General features: G+C 42.8%; 3 protein-coding genes and 2 long non-coding RNA genes across 9 annotated transcripts; 3 read left to right on the forward strand and 2 right to left on the reverse strand.

Annotated features, from left to right (window-relative positions):
* Positions 1-1,592: 1,592 nt before the first annotated feature.
* LOC147220866 (uncharacterized) lies at positions 1,593-3,140 on the reverse strand. The gene is made up of 2 exons (XR_015107912.1): positions 3,011-3,140; positions 1,593-2,588 (listed from the first exon to the last, which is right to left on the reverse strand). It is a non-coding gene; the product is annotated as an uncharacterized LOC147220866 (long non-coding RNA).
* Positions 2,009-3,625, forward strand: mpst (mercaptopyruvate sulfurtransferase). Its single transcript, XM_086170193.1, has 2 exons — positions 2,009-2,603; positions 3,013-3,625. The coding sequence occupies exons 1-2, from the start codon at positions 2,009-2,011 to the stop codon at positions 3,306-3,308; spliced, it is 891 nt and encodes a 296-aa protein (XP_086026319.1). The 3' UTR covers positions 3,309-3,625.
* Positions 3,626-4,172: 547 nt separating this feature from the next.
* LOC147220868 (SUMO-conjugating enzyme UBC9-like) lies at positions 4,173-9,881 on the forward strand. 3 transcript variants are annotated; one of them, XM_086170195.1, is made up of 8 exons: positions 4,181-4,232; positions 4,361-4,448; positions 4,741-4,826; positions 4,956-5,039; positions 5,342-5,414; positions 6,833-6,942; positions 7,564-7,643; positions 7,849-9,881. In XM_086170195.1, the coding sequence occupies exons 3-8, from the start codon at positions 4,761-4,763 to the stop codon at positions 7,910-7,912; spliced, it is 477 nt and encodes a 158-aa protein (XP_086026321.1). In that variant the 5' UTR covers positions 4,181-4,232; positions 4,361-4,448; positions 4,741-4,760; the 3' UTR covers positions 7,913-9,881. The 3 variants fall into 3 exon arrangements, with proteins under 3 accessions (XP_086026320.1, XP_086026321.1, XP_086026322.1); XM_086170194.1 differs by having other exon boundaries at positions 4,173-4,448; XM_086170196.1 differs by having other exon boundaries at positions 4,197-4,404.
* An 868-nt stretch (positions 9,882-10,749) lies between these two features.
* c1qtnf6a (C1q and TNF related 6a) lies at positions 10,750-16,258 on the reverse strand. 3 transcript variants are annotated; one of them, XM_086170875.1, is made up of 4 exons: positions 16,143-16,258; positions 15,756-15,935; positions 14,491-14,725; positions 10,750-13,087 (listed from the first exon to the last, which is right to left on the reverse strand). In XM_086170875.1, exons 3-4 carry the CDS (start codon positions 14,708-14,710, stop codon positions 12,540-12,542), a joined length of 768 nt encoding a protein of 255 aa, XP_086027001.1. In that variant the 5' UTR covers positions 14,711-14,725; positions 15,756-15,935; positions 16,143-16,258; the 3' UTR covers positions 10,750-12,539. The 3 variants fall into 3 exon arrangements, with proteins under 3 accessions (XP_086027001.1, XP_086027003.1, XP_086027002.1); XM_086170877.1 differs by lacking the exon at positions 16,143-16,258 and having other exon boundaries at positions 14,491-14,968; positions 15,756-15,826; XM_086170876.1 differs by lacking the exon at positions 16,143-16,258 and having other exon boundaries at positions 14,491-14,961; positions 15,756-15,813.
* Positions 14,715-16,355, forward strand: LOC147220870 (uncharacterized). Its single transcript, XR_015107967.1, has 3 exons — positions 14,715-14,730; positions 14,819-14,988; positions 16,209-16,355. It is a non-coding gene; the product is annotated as an uncharacterized LOC147220870 (long non-coding RNA).
* The last annotated feature ends 3,092 nt before the right edge of the window (positions 16,356-19,447 follow it).

A 19,447-nucleotide genomic window follows, 5' to 3' on the forward strand; every position in this document is an offset into this window, starting at 1 on the left:
CCCTTCAGGGGTTGCCACAACGAATCAACCTTCTCCATCTAACCCTATTCTCTGTATCCTCCTCTCTCACACCAATACCTTCATATCCTCTCTCACTCGTTCCATAAATCTTCTCTTTGGTCTTCTTCGACACCTCTTGCCTGGCAACTCCGATTCCAGCATCCGTCTACCAATATATTCACTATCCCTCTTTTGTACATGACCAAACCATCTCAGTCTGGCTTCTCTTACCTTCTCTCAAAACATCGAGCATGAGCTGTTCCTCTGATAGACTCATTCCTGTGACTTACTTTCATTCCTCTCTTTTCCAGCTCATACCTCCACTCTAGATTTTCCTCAACCTGTTCTCTGCTCGATCCCACTGTCATCTGCAAACGTCATGGTCCATGGAGATTCCTGTCTAATCTCATCTGTCAGCCTATCACCACTGCAAACAAGAAGGGGCTCAGAGCTGATCCCTGATGGAGTCCCACCTCCACCTTGAACTTCGCTGTTACCCCTACAGCACACTGGAACCACTGTCTCACCGCGAGCATACATGTCCTGCACCAGTCTAACATACTTCTCTGCCACTCCAGACTTCCTCATGCAATACCAGAGCTCTGGTATACTGAATCTGTAGTACTCTTTCTAGGCATGAAGCCATGCTGCTGTTCACAAAGGCTGACTTCTGCTCTCCGTCTAGTTTCCACTACTCTTTCCCATCGGTTCATTGTATGGTGCATAAACTTCATCCCTCTATAGTTGCCGCAATTCTGCACATCCCCCTTATTCTTAAAAATGGGCACCAGCACACTTCGTCTCCATTCTTCAGGCATCTTCTCACTCTCTAAGATCCTGTTGAATAATCTAGTCAGAAACTCTACCGCTGCCTCTCCGGGACACTTCCACACCTCCACAGGCATATCATCAGGACCAACTGCCTTTCCACTCTTCATCCTGCTTAATACCTTCCTCACTTCACTTTAACTAATCTCTGCTACTTTGTGGTCTACAATAGTCACCTCTTCTACCTCTCTTTCATTTTCCACATTCATCAGCTCTTCAAAATACTCTTTCCATCGTCCCATCACTCTTCTAGCATCTGTCAATACATTTCCCTCTCTATCCTTAATCACCCGAACCTGTTGAAGATGAAAAAAAGTCAGATTTGGATTAATAATATCTCAGTTTGAATCAAAATATGCAGCCGCATTCTGAAAATTAAAAAGCAATGAATAATATCCGCTAATAAATTTTAATCTTCAAATTTGACATTTGTAATAGAAACCTGTGAGGATTTCCTGGGGTATCTTTTAAAATATCTTTTGCTTTTTTATTCTGATTAAATCTCAGAATGAGCAGTTAAGAAGAAGAAAAACAGGCAAATTTAGATAACTTATAATTCAATTAGTTTTACAATCAAAACATCCAGCTGCATTCTGAAAATTAAAAAGCAATGAATAATATCTCCTAATGAGTTTTAATCTTCGAATTTGACATTCGTAATTGAAACCTGTGACGATTTCCCGGGGTATGTTGCGAAATGTCTTTTGCGTTTTTATTCTGATTAAATCTCAGAATGAGCAGTCTAGAAGAAGAAAAAAAGTCAATTTAGATTACTTCTAATTCTTTTAATTTTTCAACCAAATATGCAGCCGCATTCTGAAAATTAAAAAGCAATGTATAATATCTCCTCCTGAGTTATAATCTTCAAATTTGACGTACGTAATTGAAACCTGTGAAGTTTTTCTGGGGCATGTTTTGAAATGTCTTTTGTTTTTTTTTTATTATGATTAAGTTACAGAATGAGCAGTCTAAAAGAAGAAACTCAAATTTAAATTATTTCTATCTCATTTAATTTTACAATCAATACATGCTACCACGTTCCGAAAATTAAAAAAAAAAAATTCGGCAACACGTTTACATGGCATTACTCGGGCACCGCCCATCTCGCCATATTAGAAACAGCGGGATGGCGCCCCCTAGCGGCGGGGGGAGTCCCTGCACCCCCTGGAGCGCGGAAGACATGGCAGCCGCTGTTCGCACGCTGGTCTCCGCTAAGTGGCTTGCAGAAGCCGTCGCCCAGCGGCCGGTTTCCTCCGGCCTGCGGGTGCTCGACGCGTCGTGGTATTTGCCGAAAACCAAGCGGGACGCAAAGGCGGAGTTCGCGGCGCAGCGCATCCCGTCCTCCTCCTTCTTCGACATAGACGAATGCTGCGACAAGAGTTCGGACTTGGATCACACGCTCCCGTCGCCGGAGCTGTTCTCCCGTTACGTGGGAGACCTGGGCATCGGCAACGACACGCATGTGGTCGTGTACGACACCAGCGACTTCGGCGCGTACAGCGCCCCGCGGGTCTGGTGGATGTTCCGCTTGTTCGGCCACGACCTGGTGTCGGTGTTGGACGGGGGCATGAAGAAATGGCTGACCGACGGGCACCCGGTGTCTTCCTCTCCGGACGCCCTCAGCCCGGAGCGCAGGAGCTTCGCGGCCATCATGAACCGCTCCTGGGTGAAGAGCTACGAGGACGTGCTGGAGAACATCGGGACCGGGCTGGTGCAGGTGGTGGACGCCCGGTCCGCGGGTCGCTTCCGGGGGACCGAGCCTGAGCCCAGAGAGGGTGGGTTTCAGAAGCATAAAAGGACAAGTTGAATAAAAACCCGCTTGTGATTCTGACGTTAAAATGTCCCCGGGAACGATGCTGCAGCGTGGAGAAAGAGTTCATTAAAGTTTATGGCTTTCACATGTCAGGGGCCTAAACTTTTGGCGTTTGGTGACCTTTCCCCTCATGTCCTACGCCCCCTGCGACAGCCATTGAAAAACAACTGGAAAGAACAGAGCAGGGGACACTTACATGGAAGCTACCTTCAAAGAGACCAATACACACATGCATTAGATGCAGTATAATGAGATCAAATGAGACCGGAACACCTCAGCGTCCTAGTTTTACTTCCTGTTATGTTAGCAACAATGTCAAGCATATTTCACAATTTCTACGATGCACTAAAACTGTAATTCGGGACTTACAGGAACCCTGCCGGGCCATTTCCCTGGCGCTATCAACATGCCGTTCCCCTCTTTCCTGGGGCCCTCCGGGGCAGAGCTGGGGACCGAGGACCTGGCCAAGCTGTTCAGAGATGCCGGGGTGAACCTGGAGCGACCTCTCTGGGCATCATGTGGCTCCGGCGTGACGGCGTGTCACGTGGTTCTGGCAGCTCACCTGCTCGGACACCCCGGGGTGTGTGTTTATGACGGCTCCTGGTCAGAGTGGTTTAAAAGGGCGTCACCGGAGCACATCATCTCAGAGGGAGAGGGGAAGAAATGAGGCCCTGGTTACAATCAGAATGTGAATTGTCTACAAAGTGCAACTCTAGGATTGAGCACTTCAGTAATGCACACATAAAACTAAAATCAACATACTGAACCTTAAAATAAATCTGCAAATCAACATGATCATAGAATTTATTTTTACACATGTATTGCCTTTGAACACTTTACTGTGACAGACCTAACACTTTTTATGTATTTACTGCATAAAACATAGGGAGATAGCCATGTTACAAATGAGATCTACAACAAAGTGTACTCTTGTTGAGTTGTCTTTAATTTTTTGTAAATAATTATTACATTAAACAGAAGCTTACAGTCTTGTCCGGTGGTATTTGAATACATGCTGTCATCTATACTATATGTGTCATGGTGGGGAAAAAAAAATTCAGATTTTGGAAAATGTAGCACAAAAAAGGCAGAGAAATATATCTCGATACTTGGAAGCACTGGAACACGAGTTTGCTGTTGCTGGTGCAGTTGTTTTTTTTAATCCAGTAGTTAGTGGGATGAAGAAAATAACCATGGATGTTTGGCAAGATCCAGAATAAAACAGTTGAGAATTTATCTACGCTATTTTCCCACAACAGAGATGCTTAGGTAACATTTAGGGAGTGTGTCCTAATGTATTTACGTATAGATAATTCAAGTTTAAAGGCCACTGACCTTCATTCCACTCATTCAAATCCATATATTTTACCACTGCTATTCAACAAGCCAAACAAAAAGCAAATATTTGAAAAATAAAATAAAAAAAAATAAAATTAAAAAAAAAACAAAAACAAAAAGACACAGATTTGCCTCAACAAAGATGGCCGCCCGGCTGTGACGTCGGTCATTAGCTGTCCTGAAAATTGCCTGAAGGTCCGAACGAAATAAACAATTTGGGGACCTCCTTGGCTACATGCTAGCTCGCGAAACGGTACCGCGATTTACATTGTTTAAAAAAAAAACTGCAAAATAATAAAGATTGACTTCAACCTACTGCGCATAGGATGTGCTGGGAATTTGAGTCAAACTGAAGTTTCAATTGTTTTTCAACCATCGCAGGGTGTTTTATTTCTCCGGTGGCCCTGATCACAGAGGCAAACAAGGTACACCACAAACCTGCGTAATACTCGGGCTACGATAATAACAGGTAGGTTCCGCTCGAAATATAAAGATTTAGTCTCATAAGGAAAACATATTTTCATATCGGACACATTATGTTTTCAAATACGCAGAGATCCCAAGCAGTCACTCGTGTTTTCCAGTCAAAACGGAAGGGTCATATCTACTTAAAACCTAAAAACGAGTAAAGTTCCTTTCCGCCAGTGCACACTAGTATTTTCTATCATCGTTGCAGACAGTGTAGGGAACCATATTACTTGTCAACGAACATGTAATAAAGTAAATTTGTTTTTTGTGGGTGTTTCGGGGGGTATCCACAGGGGGGCGTTGATGAGCAGCAATGTCTGGCATCGCTCTTAGCAGACTGTCCCAGGAGCGCAAAGCCTGGAGAAAGGACCACCCATTTGTAAGTGGTGGCATTGCATCCGTGACCTTGAAATACTCCCGTTATTGGGGCTACTTGTGCAAATAGTTGGAATATTTGGTTATCCAGGACTTGAGCTAAACCAGGCTTTTATTTGCTCACTCTACCTAGGGTTTTGTTGCCGTGCCCACCAAGAATCCTGATGGAACCATGAATCTGATGAACTGGGAGTGTGCCATTCCAGGAAAGAAAGGAGTGAGTGACCGTCACCTCCAGTCTTCTAGATGTTTACTAACTGCTTTTTGTGTCTTCGAAACATTTAAACAACATTTATACACACGATTAATCCATCCATTGCACTGGATACAAATGGAGTTCATTATTCTATTACAAAAGTCAATCAAGTGGAAGCAGAAAAAACTATTCTCAATTATTCACTGTCAAATATAACTCCTGTGATATTGTATCTAATTCACATTTTTTCGTTGTTCAATCTTCTTTCAAATGTTCCAACAAATTGAGTCCAAGCACTTATTATAATTAACCTATGTTTTTAGACCCTGTGGGAGGGAGGACTGTATAAACTCCGAATGCTGTTCAAAGATGACTACCCTTCTTCACCACCCAAATGTGAGTTGCACTTTAAGATATTGTGCATTTTAATTTATTTTGAAGTTTGCATAATTAAAACAAAAATGTTGTTTAAAAAAAATACATGTTTTGTTAACAGATTTTGTACATAAAGTTCAGGGCAGAGTGCCCTGGCAGCAATTTTGAATTGCAATATATTTAGAAGTAAAGGATACTTTTGTTTTTCCCTAATATTTCCAATTTACCTAAAGCGGGCAAGTATTCTGTACGCAATTTATGGCTATACATTTCACATCACGACTTCTGTGTATTTCTGAAAAGGACAGAGGCCCCTCAAAGATATTGTCGCAAATTACAACATTATCAGCCCATACAAGTGCTTCTGCTCGCTCTGTCAATTGAAAGTGCATCTAGCTCTCAACAGGATCTTCAAAGAAACAATATTGTCACGATCCTGTCACATTTCCTGGCCATTGGGCTTCTCTGTTATCCCTCATCTCTGCTCATCACTGGACAGGATCCTTGTTTTTTTGAAATGCTGATCCAATGTGGAATTGCTCCTCACTGGCTGTTAGCAGGTTCCGTTTGCAGAGTACTCTCGTTGTCAGATTCTCAAAACAATCATTTGTATATGTATGACCTCACGGCTATTATCCCAGTATAAAAAAGTCAGATGATTTTGATGCAAAACAAAAGGTGAACAAGTACGTGCTTTTCGGTCACTGTTTTGGATTTCATAGTTAATTACAGCAGCAGTTTGTTGGAAGAAAAAATCCTCTTATTGAGATACAAGACCAGAGACTGGATAATTGTTCCAAATGGTTTTGCTTGCAGCAAGAAGTCATAAAAGGGCACAAAAACAAGCACAATGTAAGACTGGCCTCACAGAGCCAGTTTGGCAGTTCATGTTGAAAGTCCACACTTTTCCATGCTAGCATTTTCCCACTGTGGCGTTCATCTGTGCTTCTTGCAACATTTTAAGCCATTTTGTTTGAATGAACACCGGCAGTGTCCTTGATACCACGCTATGGGAACATTCGAATGATGTGTTCGTAATAGGCTCGGAACAGAGCCTTCTTTCTGGCACGCCCAAACAGTTTAACATTATATTTTTCCATCGCAGTTGGTTAAGCCAAGCAGCACATCCGCCATGATCTACAACTGCTCCCTCTTCTGTCGTCGACACGGTCTTGGCTTTTTGTCTGTCCCTCATAAATATTATTGGTGTTAATTTTAAAGTTTATTTGAAAGGGTTTTCTATGTTAAGTGCTGCTGCAACAGCTCCTTGTTGCTTTGTATCACAAGCACAGAGATAGACAGGGACCAAATGAATTGCTGTTCTTAGCCATTTGACCGATCCCCCACTGTTTTTTGAATTTGTATGCTTTTTTTAAAAGGAACTAATTCAGTAATAATGGTTTAAATCGGTGACTGTGTTTTTTGCTCTCTCAACTCAGGCAAGTTTGAACCACCGATATTCCACCCAAATGTCTACCCATCAGGCACCGTGTGTCTGTCGATCCTTGAGGAAGACAAAGACTGGAGGCCCGCCATTACAATAAAACAGGTTAGCACTGACACGTTTGTGCCCCAAACTGACACTTTCACAAGTCAGAAGAGCAAATCTTAATATTGTCTTGTAAATGGTTTAAAATTACAACCCAAACCTCTCATGCTTAAAAGTACAAACAAAATACTGCAGTGAGTTGAATATTTCTTTGCATGAAAGGTGAACTAGTAACTAAAGAGAAGAGTTAAGTCTGTAAGGGTCAGTTGTTTTGAAAACACCTTACTACCGGCTCTTCTGTTGGTCATTTCTGAACGAGAGGATACGAAAGATGGAAAATAAAATAGTGTTTTACAGTCTCCAGTGGCCTGTAAAAGCAATGAAGGATCCTTGAGATTAATGATGTGTTCTGAAATTTACTTCAAAACAATTTGGTTTTTAAATCATGCTCAACTTGGAAAACCCTGACCAGAGAAGAAAAAAAAACAGGCTGAATAGAAATTCTTTGTAAAACGCTGAAAAAAGTACATGGAATTTAAATGGAAAGTTGATTAAGGGTTCCTCCAGGAATCCACATCATCACCTCCGTGTGTCCCTGAGAAACTTTTGATCATGTGGCAACAGCAACGTGTGGTTTAAACACAGCCAGTTGACTGTTTACACGTCTGGCTTGGTCTGCAGATCCTGCTGGGCATCCAGGAGCTGCTGAATGAGCCGAACATTCAAGACCCAGCACAAGCAGAGGCTTACACAATTTACTGGTGAGTGATTTCAGGTCCGGGCCTTCGACTACTACTCCTTCGAAAACACATTATCCGCTCGTATTTCTAGAAGGGCCACTTCTTCCTAATCTCGCAGTGACAGATATTATTGGCGAACTGTGAAGCTTTAAATTTCACTGCTTTTCACAGCTAAGAGTCAGTGGAGACCCAGACCACCTGTAATGGTTTTGATTTTGTGTTTCAGTCAGAACAGGATGGATTATGAGAAGCGGGTAAGGGCGCAGGCCAAGAAGTTTGCCCCCACATAGTGGAGAATGGCCTTTACCCTGCCTGAGCATCCTGAACTGCTAGGGGCAACAAAGGGGAAGAAGGCGGAAACTGAAGGACCACTCCAGTCAGAATTCGTTTTCAAATCTTGTTCCAGTATTGTACAGGTGACAAGCCAACCTGTTACTCTTTTTTTTTTTTTTTTTTTTTTTCCAGTCAACAACAGCTCCTCAAGTATTCAAAGACAAGATTTATCTTTCCTAAAGAAATATGGACGTGTTATATTGAATAGACAATTATCTTGCAGCTGTGGTCAACACAGCTCTCTGTAACTTGTATAATTCTTCTCTTCAGTCATCCAGCGAGCGCTGCTATTCTCACTCATGCCTCTGTTAAGTCCGGCTAATTTTTAACAGAGTTGTACAAATAAGATTTTGAATTGAAACTTCCCTGCTTGTGACAGGGTTAGAGGATGAAAACCTGTTTTTGTTGGTTTTTAATCAAATCATTATCTTGTTTTTTCTAAAAATTGGCCTCAGATGGGTCAAATATCAGACATTCGAGTCACCGTAGAGCCCAAACTATCCACTTTGTCACTAATCCATCGGTCGACTCGCACAGATGGCCATCATTTCAGCTAAAAGACAATCAAGCCACTTTTCTGTTAGTTGTTACCTAAACCGTGTCTGCAGTGTGAGGAGGAGGTGGTGCTCTGTCCACCTCCAAAAAAGGGGGAGTGATTTTAGACGAGGCAGTTGGATCGAGGCTTCGCTTCCTTTAATCATCTTGTTTTTTTTCTGCAGTGAAAGTTCACTGCTTAAATTCTTTAGGTTTCCAGCAGTTAGAATCCTTAAGTAAATAGCAGCATTTGACTGAGCAGTTATTCCATTCTCACCTTCTTAAATGTAAAATGATTCACTGATCAACCAGAACATTCGGACCACTGAGATGGCAGAAACGACGATCGGGCACGAGGAAGAAAAAGCGGCGGGTACAGCTAAATGATGCATGTCGGGAGCGAAAGCTGGCTTGTGTGACCTGATCCTTAAGAAGGCAAATGTATGGTGGGATGTCACACATTGGCCTGTGCAGCTGCAGACCAGTCAGGGTCTCTGCCGACCCCTCTTCCCCTCTGAAAACAGCAGGAGTGTTAGCATCATAGCTGGACCAATGCCGAGTTCCCTTTTCATTACTTATTCTGGGAACACACAGGGCCAAAGTGTATTACGGGAAGAAACCCAGAGAGGTAGTGTGATAATGTTCTGCAAGTCATGTGGATGTTACTTTGTCCAAAACCTGCGACCTAATGGCTCTTGCAGACCAGGTACGTCCGGTCATGGAATGTTTTCCCTAAAGGCAGTGGCTTCTCTTGGTAGGATAATTCTCTGTGACGCCGCAGGGACAGTTATAGGTTCGAGTTGTGAACGCCACCTCCAAATCCCCCACATCTCCACCCAGTCCATCATCTGCGGGACAAGTCTGTCCCACAGAGCCCCCCCTCCAGGACACTCAGAGGAGGGGAGGCTGAAGTCTGGGTTCAGATACCACAGCACAGCTCCAGCACAGTCCAGGCTTCATTGGATCAGGATTATTGCATTAATAAAATATTTGACAGATGGTTATGATCTTATGACTGATTGGTATTGGACAAAGAGAAGATGCATTGTTTCCATGGACTCACTTTTTACTTAATTCATTCAGTCACGTGGTCCCTCAATGCCGTTTATTAAGAGTTCCTTATGAACCCTAATCCAGATCTGCTGAACTTAAGCAGAGTGAACCTCATTGAATGGGCTCTCAGCAAACACATGACGGTGCGCTGGAGGGGAAGCCAAGGCCTGAGATGTGTTGCGTCTTCAGATGTGAGCGCATGTACATAATATAAATAATGAAAGTGGTGGAAGTTATGTTTTATATTGTTTTAGCCAGTTGACATTTGTGTGTGCTATTCTAACAAAGAACACATTAAATGGCATGAAATGGTGAAATAAAGTTAAACATAAGAACAAATGAGATTCCATGAATTCTTTTTCTACATTATTGGAGCTTTAAACTACACACACTAAATCATTTTCCACACATACAGGAAGAGATGCAGATGCATTCCAGTTTTTATTGTAATCTACATCTAACTGTAGAGGAAATACTACCAACCTTTAAATGATTAAAGTCATGGCCTTACTGATAATCTTCTGTTTCAACATGGAAGTTGCGGTTTTGATTTCTCTATCCATTTGTTGACTGGTCCACAACTAATCACAAAGGGGGATTTTTTTACCCCACAAAACTTCAAAAACAAAAAATCACTACCAGTCAGACATGTGGAAGGCTGTATTAATCTAATAATCTTAATTTGTTTAACATTGAGAAGAGCAGAAACGGGAAGGAAACAAACTGGTAAATGTTTAGAAACAACAATGCTGCATACATAATATGGAAATCGCAGAATAACCAGGTTTCTCTCAATCATGTTATTTCAATAAACACTGCTCAAACAAAAACCTGCAATCCAACTTTATTTAAATGGCAACCGGTGGACATGTTAAGTTTTGTAAGAGGCAAAATGTCATGTGACCTGAATGAATAAATGGCACTTTGGATAAAACAACCAAGAGCCGATAAAAAAGTTATGTTTTGCCAATTCAGGTCCGCTTGTTTTTCCGAAGCAGCCGCTTAATTTCTAAGAGATGAATACAAAAGTTTTCTTACTTACCTTCGTGTTCCGAGTTAGTGAAACAGGTTTGTTATTATTCTGTGCTCCATAAATGAGACCGCGCCGCACCTGGACGCTCCAGCTTCCTCAGCAACTCGCATGGCGCCCCCTAGTGGCCACAGCGAGTAACTACATGTTGTACATTCATAGTATCGCACGGTGCAATTTAAAAAAAAAAGAAGTCTATTTTTATTCTGGAAACATCGACTAATAAAAAAGAGAAAAGCAACACCTGGAAAATATTTTTTCCCCAATTGTCTGTTTGTGCAGAAAGGCTCATATTCAAACACCTACTCAGCCCTTAGCTATATTGTAAAGTTCATTACAGCAATGGTAATTCCTACATACTTTAATCAAATTGTATATGTGTGATAAAGGAAACGTATTCTTTCCCAATACGCCTGTCAGTTAGTGCAGTTTTAAAGGTTAACACCGCCCATTTTCATGTACCCACAAAAGCAGAGACAGTACTCTTTAGCTGAAAAAAACAAAACAACATAAAACTGCATCTCTTCAAAAAGTAAGAGACCAATCACCATTTTTGAGATTATTTATATTGAGCTACTGTTTTTTTTTTTTTCAATCGAGGTGACACTCAGGTAAAAGGAGGGTCATAGGAATGCAGATTTCAAAGATGTTCATTAACTTCAAATAAACAGTCACATTTCATGGTCAAATAAGAATATTTATGTTCATGCGTCCATTAAAAAATGTTAATTTTCAGATAAATCAATTGTTGGTTTTTCACAAGCGGTCTGTGTGAAGGATCAGGTCGTCCTCTGTTGACATTTCACCATATTTTTGCAGGACTATCTAAACAAGGGGGAGAGAGGGAGTGAGCACCTCATCAGCACCTGGAAAACTTCTCCTGCACAAAATATTCAAGTATATTAACTGAAAACAGGGGGTCCAGAATATAATATAATACATCTGCTTTGGAGAAAAAAAAAGCAAATAAAAAACAAAACAAAGATCCCAAAGAAAGTGCAGTTTTACAAATTCAAGCACAAACCTTTAGCTGCAGTGTCAGTCGATACTCAATAAATGTCCAGCACCATATTTTTTTTCTTTTTGTAACATAAGGACAATTAGCACCTCGATAATTAAAGGAACATTTCGGCATTTTAGCATTACCATTTAGCATTTAGAGCCTGGCTCAGACCGACTGCATGGAAAATATGTTATTCATGTTGAACGAGAAGAAATGTGGTGATCAGCAGTGGCTTTTAACTGAGGTTAATTTGGTTGAAAAATACCTTTCAATAGTTTACCAAAGAAGTTGTAAAGAGCTCAAAGCACGTCAACTGTAAAAACAGTCATTCTTTTACTGTAAATATCAAAGATCCAAAGGCGCAAGAAGGTGAGACACAAATGCCCCACAACGTACTGCCACCTTCACATTCCCACAGTTTTTATATAGTAGCTATAATTTAAGATTTAGTTTCGTTTTTGTTTTAGTTTTAATTTGCTATGTTTCCGGAGAAAGTGTATGATGTCAGTGTCTTTTTTTTTTTTTTTTCTAGTCTTCATGTGATGCTCTGCTAACCTGCAGCCAGCTGGTGGTATTTCCCCTGCACCTATTAAGCTTGATTTTCTCACATTAGCATCACATTTATTCTCAATTGAAACTGAAATCACCCCTTTCCCGTCGCATCTTAGTTTAAAATTGTATTTATTTATATAGCTTAACTGCGCACTGTTAGAGAAAGTCCAATCCTTTACAACTTAAATATTACTATCTCACACCGGCTTGGTCTTACTTTATGCGGTGTGTCATCGTTTTGGAAAATATCACACACTTCTGAGAAGAAATCCCTTCTCCCTCTATTACAGTTTGGATTCTCGATGTTGATGTTGGTCTAAATAAGACAGGAGTAACGCTGAACACATATCTACTGCCATGCCTGTTCATTTTCTCTGCGATCCCTCTGCCTCTCCCTCTCTTTCCCTCGCGTTCACTCAGTGTTTGCTTTGATTAGGTGTCCGTTGAAAGTGATGTAGACGTCTACGCCGTCGCCATAAACAGCGTTTTCCCTCTCCCTCTTGTGCAGGCGGAGCCACACCCTGTCATCCGCCTCCAGCTGTAGCATCAGGCTCTGACTCTGCATAATGGAGCGGTCGCTGGGCTGGGCGTACAGGATCGCCTGCTCCGCTTCGTTCTTCATGATGTGCAGGTACGTCTCCTTGAAGTTCCACGTGTGAACGTTCACGTTGAAGAAGTATATCCCGGGAAAGTGGCAAACGAATTTCCCCTGGAACATGTCGAAGTGGCCGTCCATATTGACGAACACCATGTCGAACAGGAGTGGCTGGAAGGACTCCAGGCTGTGGAGGGATTTGCGTCGGCCGACGGAAAAGGCGGCGTACTTGACATTGCAGGCTTCTCCTGGAGGACCGGCCCGACCCTTGGAACCTTTGGAACCCGTGGGTCCAATAGCTCCTGAAGGCCCCGGAGGTCCTGCCTTACCAGGAGTTCCTCTGTCACCACGGTCTCCTTTGTCACCTGAGCAAAGCAACAGGGCTCATACATACTGTATACACACCTGTGGATATATCAGTGGTGGGCCGTCCCCACTGAACTAAAAAAATCTGAATCACAGACTGATTTTAATTATATTTTGTCCATGAAAACTATAATTCCGAATGGTCCGTCCGCTTCCTTTCATAGCTTTTTCCCCACCTGTGCTGCTTCCAGACATGTATTTCCATATTAAAGCATTTAGGCAATCACATTTCGACCATTATTTGTTGTTAGGCGCGGTCAAAGTCAGAAAAAAGGGCCTGGAAGCCTGCAGTATCAGATTCACAAGCGCTCTAGCAAAAATATAAGCCTTGATGAAACTGTTACTTCAACCAATCAGATTTTGAGTTGCGACGCCTAGGCCCTCTAGAAGGGTGCGGTAATGTCAGCGTGTCACACGCACTTTGATTGGATAGTTAGAGAGCGTATTAGCAGCTAGCAGGCTGCGTCTGTAGAGAGCTGCACCAACACAAATATAGTTATGTTGATATAATTGCTAATTTGTCAACCCATAATGTCTGAAGGAAGAGAAGAAATTGATGGGGTTGCAGAATTATTGCCCAAGTCATTGTCAAGCTGGACATTGTTGAGAGAGGTCGGGCAATTCCGAAGCTAGCAGGCCGGTTACAGCGAGGACCATTATTTGTCTGTCACTTTCAGTCCACTAACTGCATGATAAGATGGTTTTAATAGCCATAAAACAGTTATCAAGTTATCTATCCATCCACACATTAACACACACACATACGCACACCTTTGAATAAATAAGTCTGTTACTTTAAGGCAAAGGGTGGGGAAAACATTGTGGTTTGTGTTTCAGCTCTGGCACGCAATGCTCTAAAAGCACAACCTGTTTCCTGCCACAAATTCTGGAGCAATTCAGGACCAAAGACCACAACTTGACCCGAAGCTGATGTGGGTTTCGTCATGCCGACAACAGAGGGAATGATCACATTTAGAGACTTGAAAGAACGAGGCCAAGCGCAGTTGCGAAGTCGTGAGGTTTTGGTCAAAGTAAAAGACGGCATCCTTCAGGCTGTATCTCACCTTCGCCTGGTCTGATTTCTTTGAGGCTGAATCGGTTGGACAAGAGCCTTGCGTACATCTGCATGTTGTTTTTTACCTTTTTAAATGATTTCGCCTTCCTCCACCTGCAGGCCACCACAGGAGCTCATACTCTGATCTACCGCAATGATCTGGTGGATACGCTTAAATATGGGGTTGAGAGGTTGAGTAACACCGGTTTTTATGAGTCGTGTGTGTGCCGATTTTGCCGTAAAACCATAAAAAAGATGAATTAAACAACTGGCATGTCAGCTAAGTTGACAAAGACGTAAATGTAGCCGCGTGGCCCGAAACCAAAGGTTCAGTCATGGACATCCTACCTTTGAGGATGGTCATGTTGATGTACGTGCGGATCTCGGGCATGTAGCCGGAGGGCGGCGGCGGCGGCGGCGGGGCTGCGCTGCCCTCTGCCGGCTCCAGGTCGTCGCAGCAGCGTCTGCAGGGGGCCGGGCCGCCGCTCAGAGGAGGCGCCGGCGCCACCAGGGAAGCAAGGGATACAAGGAGGAGGATGCCCAACATCGCCGAGGTGAGGACCAGCATGTTGAAGAGAACACACTAAGGTACATGAGTAACATCATAACATACTCAGCACTGGAGTGTATCAGGATTAAACTGTGTATAATTGTCACGTCTTTCCTTTCCTTCTAGAGATCCAGACATTTTCCGCTGCTTGAATCTGCCAATATCATCATGCGAGTGGAAAAATGCCGGCTATTCCTTTTTCTCTCCCGTCTTACTGGCAGTTCCTGTTGGCTCTCGGTATAATGTAGGAACCAGCGGTGAACCCGGAGCTGAAATCTCCATCGACAGGAATTATGGTAAAACTTGTGAGGTTATAACTTCGAAATCTAATCCCTTTTATATTTTACTTTCAAAGCTCTTGACACAGTGGCGCAGAGGTGAAGAATTTCAGAAGTTCAGTGAAAAAATTCCCATTCATGAGTTAATAGAAGGAAAAACACAATGTGTGTTAAAAAGAGTTATTTTCGTATTCATTACTGAAACCTTTTTTATCGTGAACAAAAAGAAAAGGGTTTTCCCGACTCTGCCCGGTGGATACAAAGAGCATCCTGTCCTGATTGTCCTTTTCTTCTGCTGTGGGAAAGAAAAAAGGCAGGTCTCGACCCGGAATCTGGAAAAACATTGTATTTTTCCCTGGAAAATGAAATATCCGGCAGCAATTGTGGAGAAACAGATCCTGACAGTACACAAAGGAGTGTGTTTTAGCCATCAGCCGTTTGTCCAGCTGTGTTTACGCTGGGGGAGCCGGGGAACTGTGTATTGACCGTCGCATAACGACAATCTATGCATTCATTCGCCGGAGAAGCTTTGCATTCGTAGACAAAACAAAACTTCGGCACGTATAATTTCCCAGCAGTGCACGCACGTATGCATGGAAACGAGACAACTGTGGTCAAATGTCCCACATAGTGCAAAAGTGAAAGTAAAAGGCCTGTCACTGATACATAAAATTGTGGTGGATTAGAAAACACAGTATCGTGCGCAGATCTGCCGGACACGCGACCAGAAGTGGCCCCGTCAGCTCCAACCGACAAACTCAAATCTGAAGCGGAGTGAGTCTCACCTCGATCGCGTCTCCGCAGCCTCTTCAGTCTGCTTCCACCGAAAGCACGGAGGACAAATTCTCAGCCCCCCTCTCTCCCTCTGTGTTTCGGGTGTGAAGCATTTTCCCCGTCCCTCTGATCCCTCCTAGTTGTCCTTTTTTTTTTTTTTCGCAGACTCCTCGGGCCCGGCATCTGTCCGTCTGTTTGATATTTAGGAGGACAATTATGGCTTGTCCTGATCAGTGTCCAAAAAGCAAACATATAAAACTTAATATTTTACAGACTCTTCCGCGTGACCTCAGGGCAGAACGGATCAATAAAAGCAGATTTTATATGTACTTGCTGTCTTGCCGACAGACATAATGCTCAGTTAACGTTGGGATCACACACAAGGACGACAAACCTACCATGTATTTATCAGACGATAAATACATTTCCTTAACTCTGAATTCCTTTCCTTCATTTCTCCCCAGCTGGTGCAGCTGTGCAAGAAAGAGGGAGGGAGCAAGAACCAGAGAGTGCAGTAAACACGAATCATGTCAGAAATGCTATATTGGAGTGTCAGTAAGAGAACTTTTGGCATGACCAGAAACGGGGAAGAATGAAAGTGTGTGAAAGCGAACGTTGATCCCGATCGGTGGATACGATGACTAAGAAATTCCGGGAAAGACGCGGCAAAACACATGCACGGCACTCGAGGGGCCGCCAAGATTGGGGAGGATTCAGTATTCCTGCAACCTGAGATGGTGTATTGCAGCAGGAGGGTTCTCACAGAAGAGTTGGAGCTCAGCAGAAGAATCATCCAAGCAGATGGAACTAACTTAAAATGGGTTTAAAAAGAACAAAACCCAAGCAGCTACGGAACAGTTTCAACAAAGACACATAAACACCCGTACGGGGGGAGAATATCTAACATAAAGCACAGCAGCTAAGAATAAACAATATAATATTACTGCTGGCAGATCAGCCTGAGTGAAAGTGTGAACTTTATACCCGTTTGCAGTATTTTTTTATTTGGCAGTCAACTCTCCTTCCAGGACCTCCGTGCATTTCCACGCGCACACGTGGATGAGGAAAGGCGGCGTGCACGGCGGCAGACACATTCCACTGGATCCAGAACAGGGTCAGGAACAGCGGAGCGGGCGGAGGGAGGAGGGGGATGTCAGCTGACGCATGGGAGTAACTGGTTTTGCCAAAGAAATACACGCATACTTAACACACATATATGTGTTTATACATTACATATAGAATCCCGTCTCCTTTGGTGACCGGATCGGCTTAAGTTCTGGACACGCTTCTCCCGTCCAAGAGGCCCCTTCAGTTGGACCAAGCTTCCTATTTTTGGGTGGGACCAGAGCGGCCCCTGGGATGAGCCATTTGCAGGGAATGAATTGAGTCAAGTCACCTCGGTGCGGATTATCAATGAGTAAAAAAGAGTTTCCCCGGGTGGTTTTCTGTCTGAGCGCCGAGCGATCCGATTGATCGAGATGATGTGTTCAAGAACCTCACCGGACGGGGTTCTGTCAACTTGTATAAATTATCTGTTGCAGGAAGATGATATTTGAAATTAAATTTGGGGAGACAAAAAAAAACAAAACAGGCCCGGTTCACATTCTCGTATTATTTCTTTAACCTTTTCCTGCAGAATGGCAAAAAATGAAGTAAAGAAACAAAACAAACGACCGGCATTGGTTCTTCCCTCTGGTAAAATAAAGTTGTTGGTGGGGGAAGATTGGTGTTCTGGAAAATGTGATGAAGAGTTTCAGCTTGAGTGTTGCGCAGCATGATTTCTTAATATCATCCTGTGTTTTGAAAAGGCAAGATTTGTGAAAGGAAACTCTTCCGGCCTTGCGGCTGCAGGTGCGATGATATCTGGTGAACCCAGAAAGCGGGCGGCAGGTTGATCCACGTCACATTCAGCAGACGACATTGGGAAAATTCGGCTGCAGTCAAACCTGAAACATAATCTGTGGTCAAATTAACTAATCAACAGACAACAGTACAAATAGTAATGATGACAATGTGAGGAGTTGGAGTCTAACAAAGTAACAATGGAGAATAATCTCAGGTTTATACTCTTTGGGAGACAGTTTTAAAGGTCAATGAAGAGGGGAACCCCGGGGAGGGGTCTTTCTCATCTCCAACAGTTAAACTCAGGATGCAGCCCCCCGGTTACGACAGCTAACAGTGCAGGTTAGCGGCACACATCAAGCACAACATCGTGCATCTATGCAACAATTGAGTTCTCTAACACAGAGAGAAGCTCCCAACAGTCGTCATCACTCACAAAGGATTCTGGGGTTCAGCCGGCCAGTCTCCCCACCGCACCTACAATAATTATTATTATTAATTAAAAAAAAAATTGTTCAAGGCACTTTATTCAACACTCAAGGACACAGTACAGACAAAGAAACAATGAAAATCCAAAGTTAAACAGATGTGATTTGAAGTGAGTGAATGAACTGATGACAAACATCACTACATAGCTGGAGCTGTTTTTTTTTGGGGGGGTGGGGGGGTGAAATCCACACGGAAGCTGTGCACAGGAAGGGACTTGTACACAGTTTGTACAATGTGGGCCACAAGAAGTTGGAGATGAACCAGCAGTCTGTTCACTGGTCTCAGACCTGCAACACCTACAAGGCACCTTAGCTCATACAGTCACTACCTATCTGTTTGTTGTATATATATATATATTCTATATTGGTCTGTCCTTTCCCCATCCTCTATTGCACATAAAAAAGTCAATTCTAATTCTAATTTTATATTTCTTTTAGATGTGTGAAGTGCTTTTTAAGTAACTCACATTTCCATTTCAATATGTCTAATATGCTCCTTGTGTTCTGCCTTTTTACTGTATGTTGTACATTTTCAAGTTTCGGGTTCAATAAAGTACATTTTCAATAAAGCCTATCGATAGGCCGAAGGTTTGTTCTAATCTATTAACTTTTGTTTCCTCTCTGAGTTTGTAGGCTATACTGGTTGCAAAACAAACAAAAAAAAAAAAGTCCCGTGTTTGTTTTTTTCCATTGTAACGCCGACCCTTAAGGTCACGGAATGACAGCAGCCGCATGTTTTCGCCGTTGCCTTGAGACAGTTTTTTTTTCTTTTCAAATGTCTCATTGCATCTTCTTAAAATCATGTTGCGTTAATATATGCATTGCATTTCACATATTCAACCCGATTAAATGCAAAATCCAAAGTCTTTGTAATGTGTATGTGTGATATCCCCTGCTTGTCCATTGAACCCCTAAGCTGATATCAAATTCTTACTCTAATTTGAATTTTCTGCATTTTTTCCCCCATTTTTTTGGAGGGGGGGGCATATAATCCAGCTGACATGACAGTTTGACACGATGAGTGAAAAAGCAGATTTACAAATGTTTACATTCCGCCATTCATGGATGGAATTATCCTAATCCTATCCCCGATGTGTAGATTAAGAATTTAGAAACACTGTTTCTGGACTGTTTCTGCGTTTTTTTTTTTCCCTCACATGGATAAATATCGTGCGCCTCGCATAAAGTGAACGGATGTCGCTGGTTGCGTCAGCGTTAAATGTCAAACCACATTCTAATACGCAAGAGGCTCGGTGTCACACTCAGCACCTGTGGACCGCCTGAAGGACATGTAAACAAAGCTGTAATTCAGGTGCACAGACACGTTCATGCAATGACACGCACACATCTCTTTCTCTCCATCACTCTTCCTC

Source organism: Fistularia commersonii, chromosome 23, assembly GCF_037954325.1.
Source record: "Fistularia commersonii isolate RoL2024-O1a breed Wild chromosome 23, RoL_Fcom_v1.0, whole genome shotgun sequence".
NCBI classification, from domain to species: domain Eukaryota; kingdom Metazoa; phylum Chordata; class Actinopteri; order Syngnathiformes; family Fistulariidae; genus Fistularia; species Fistularia commersonii.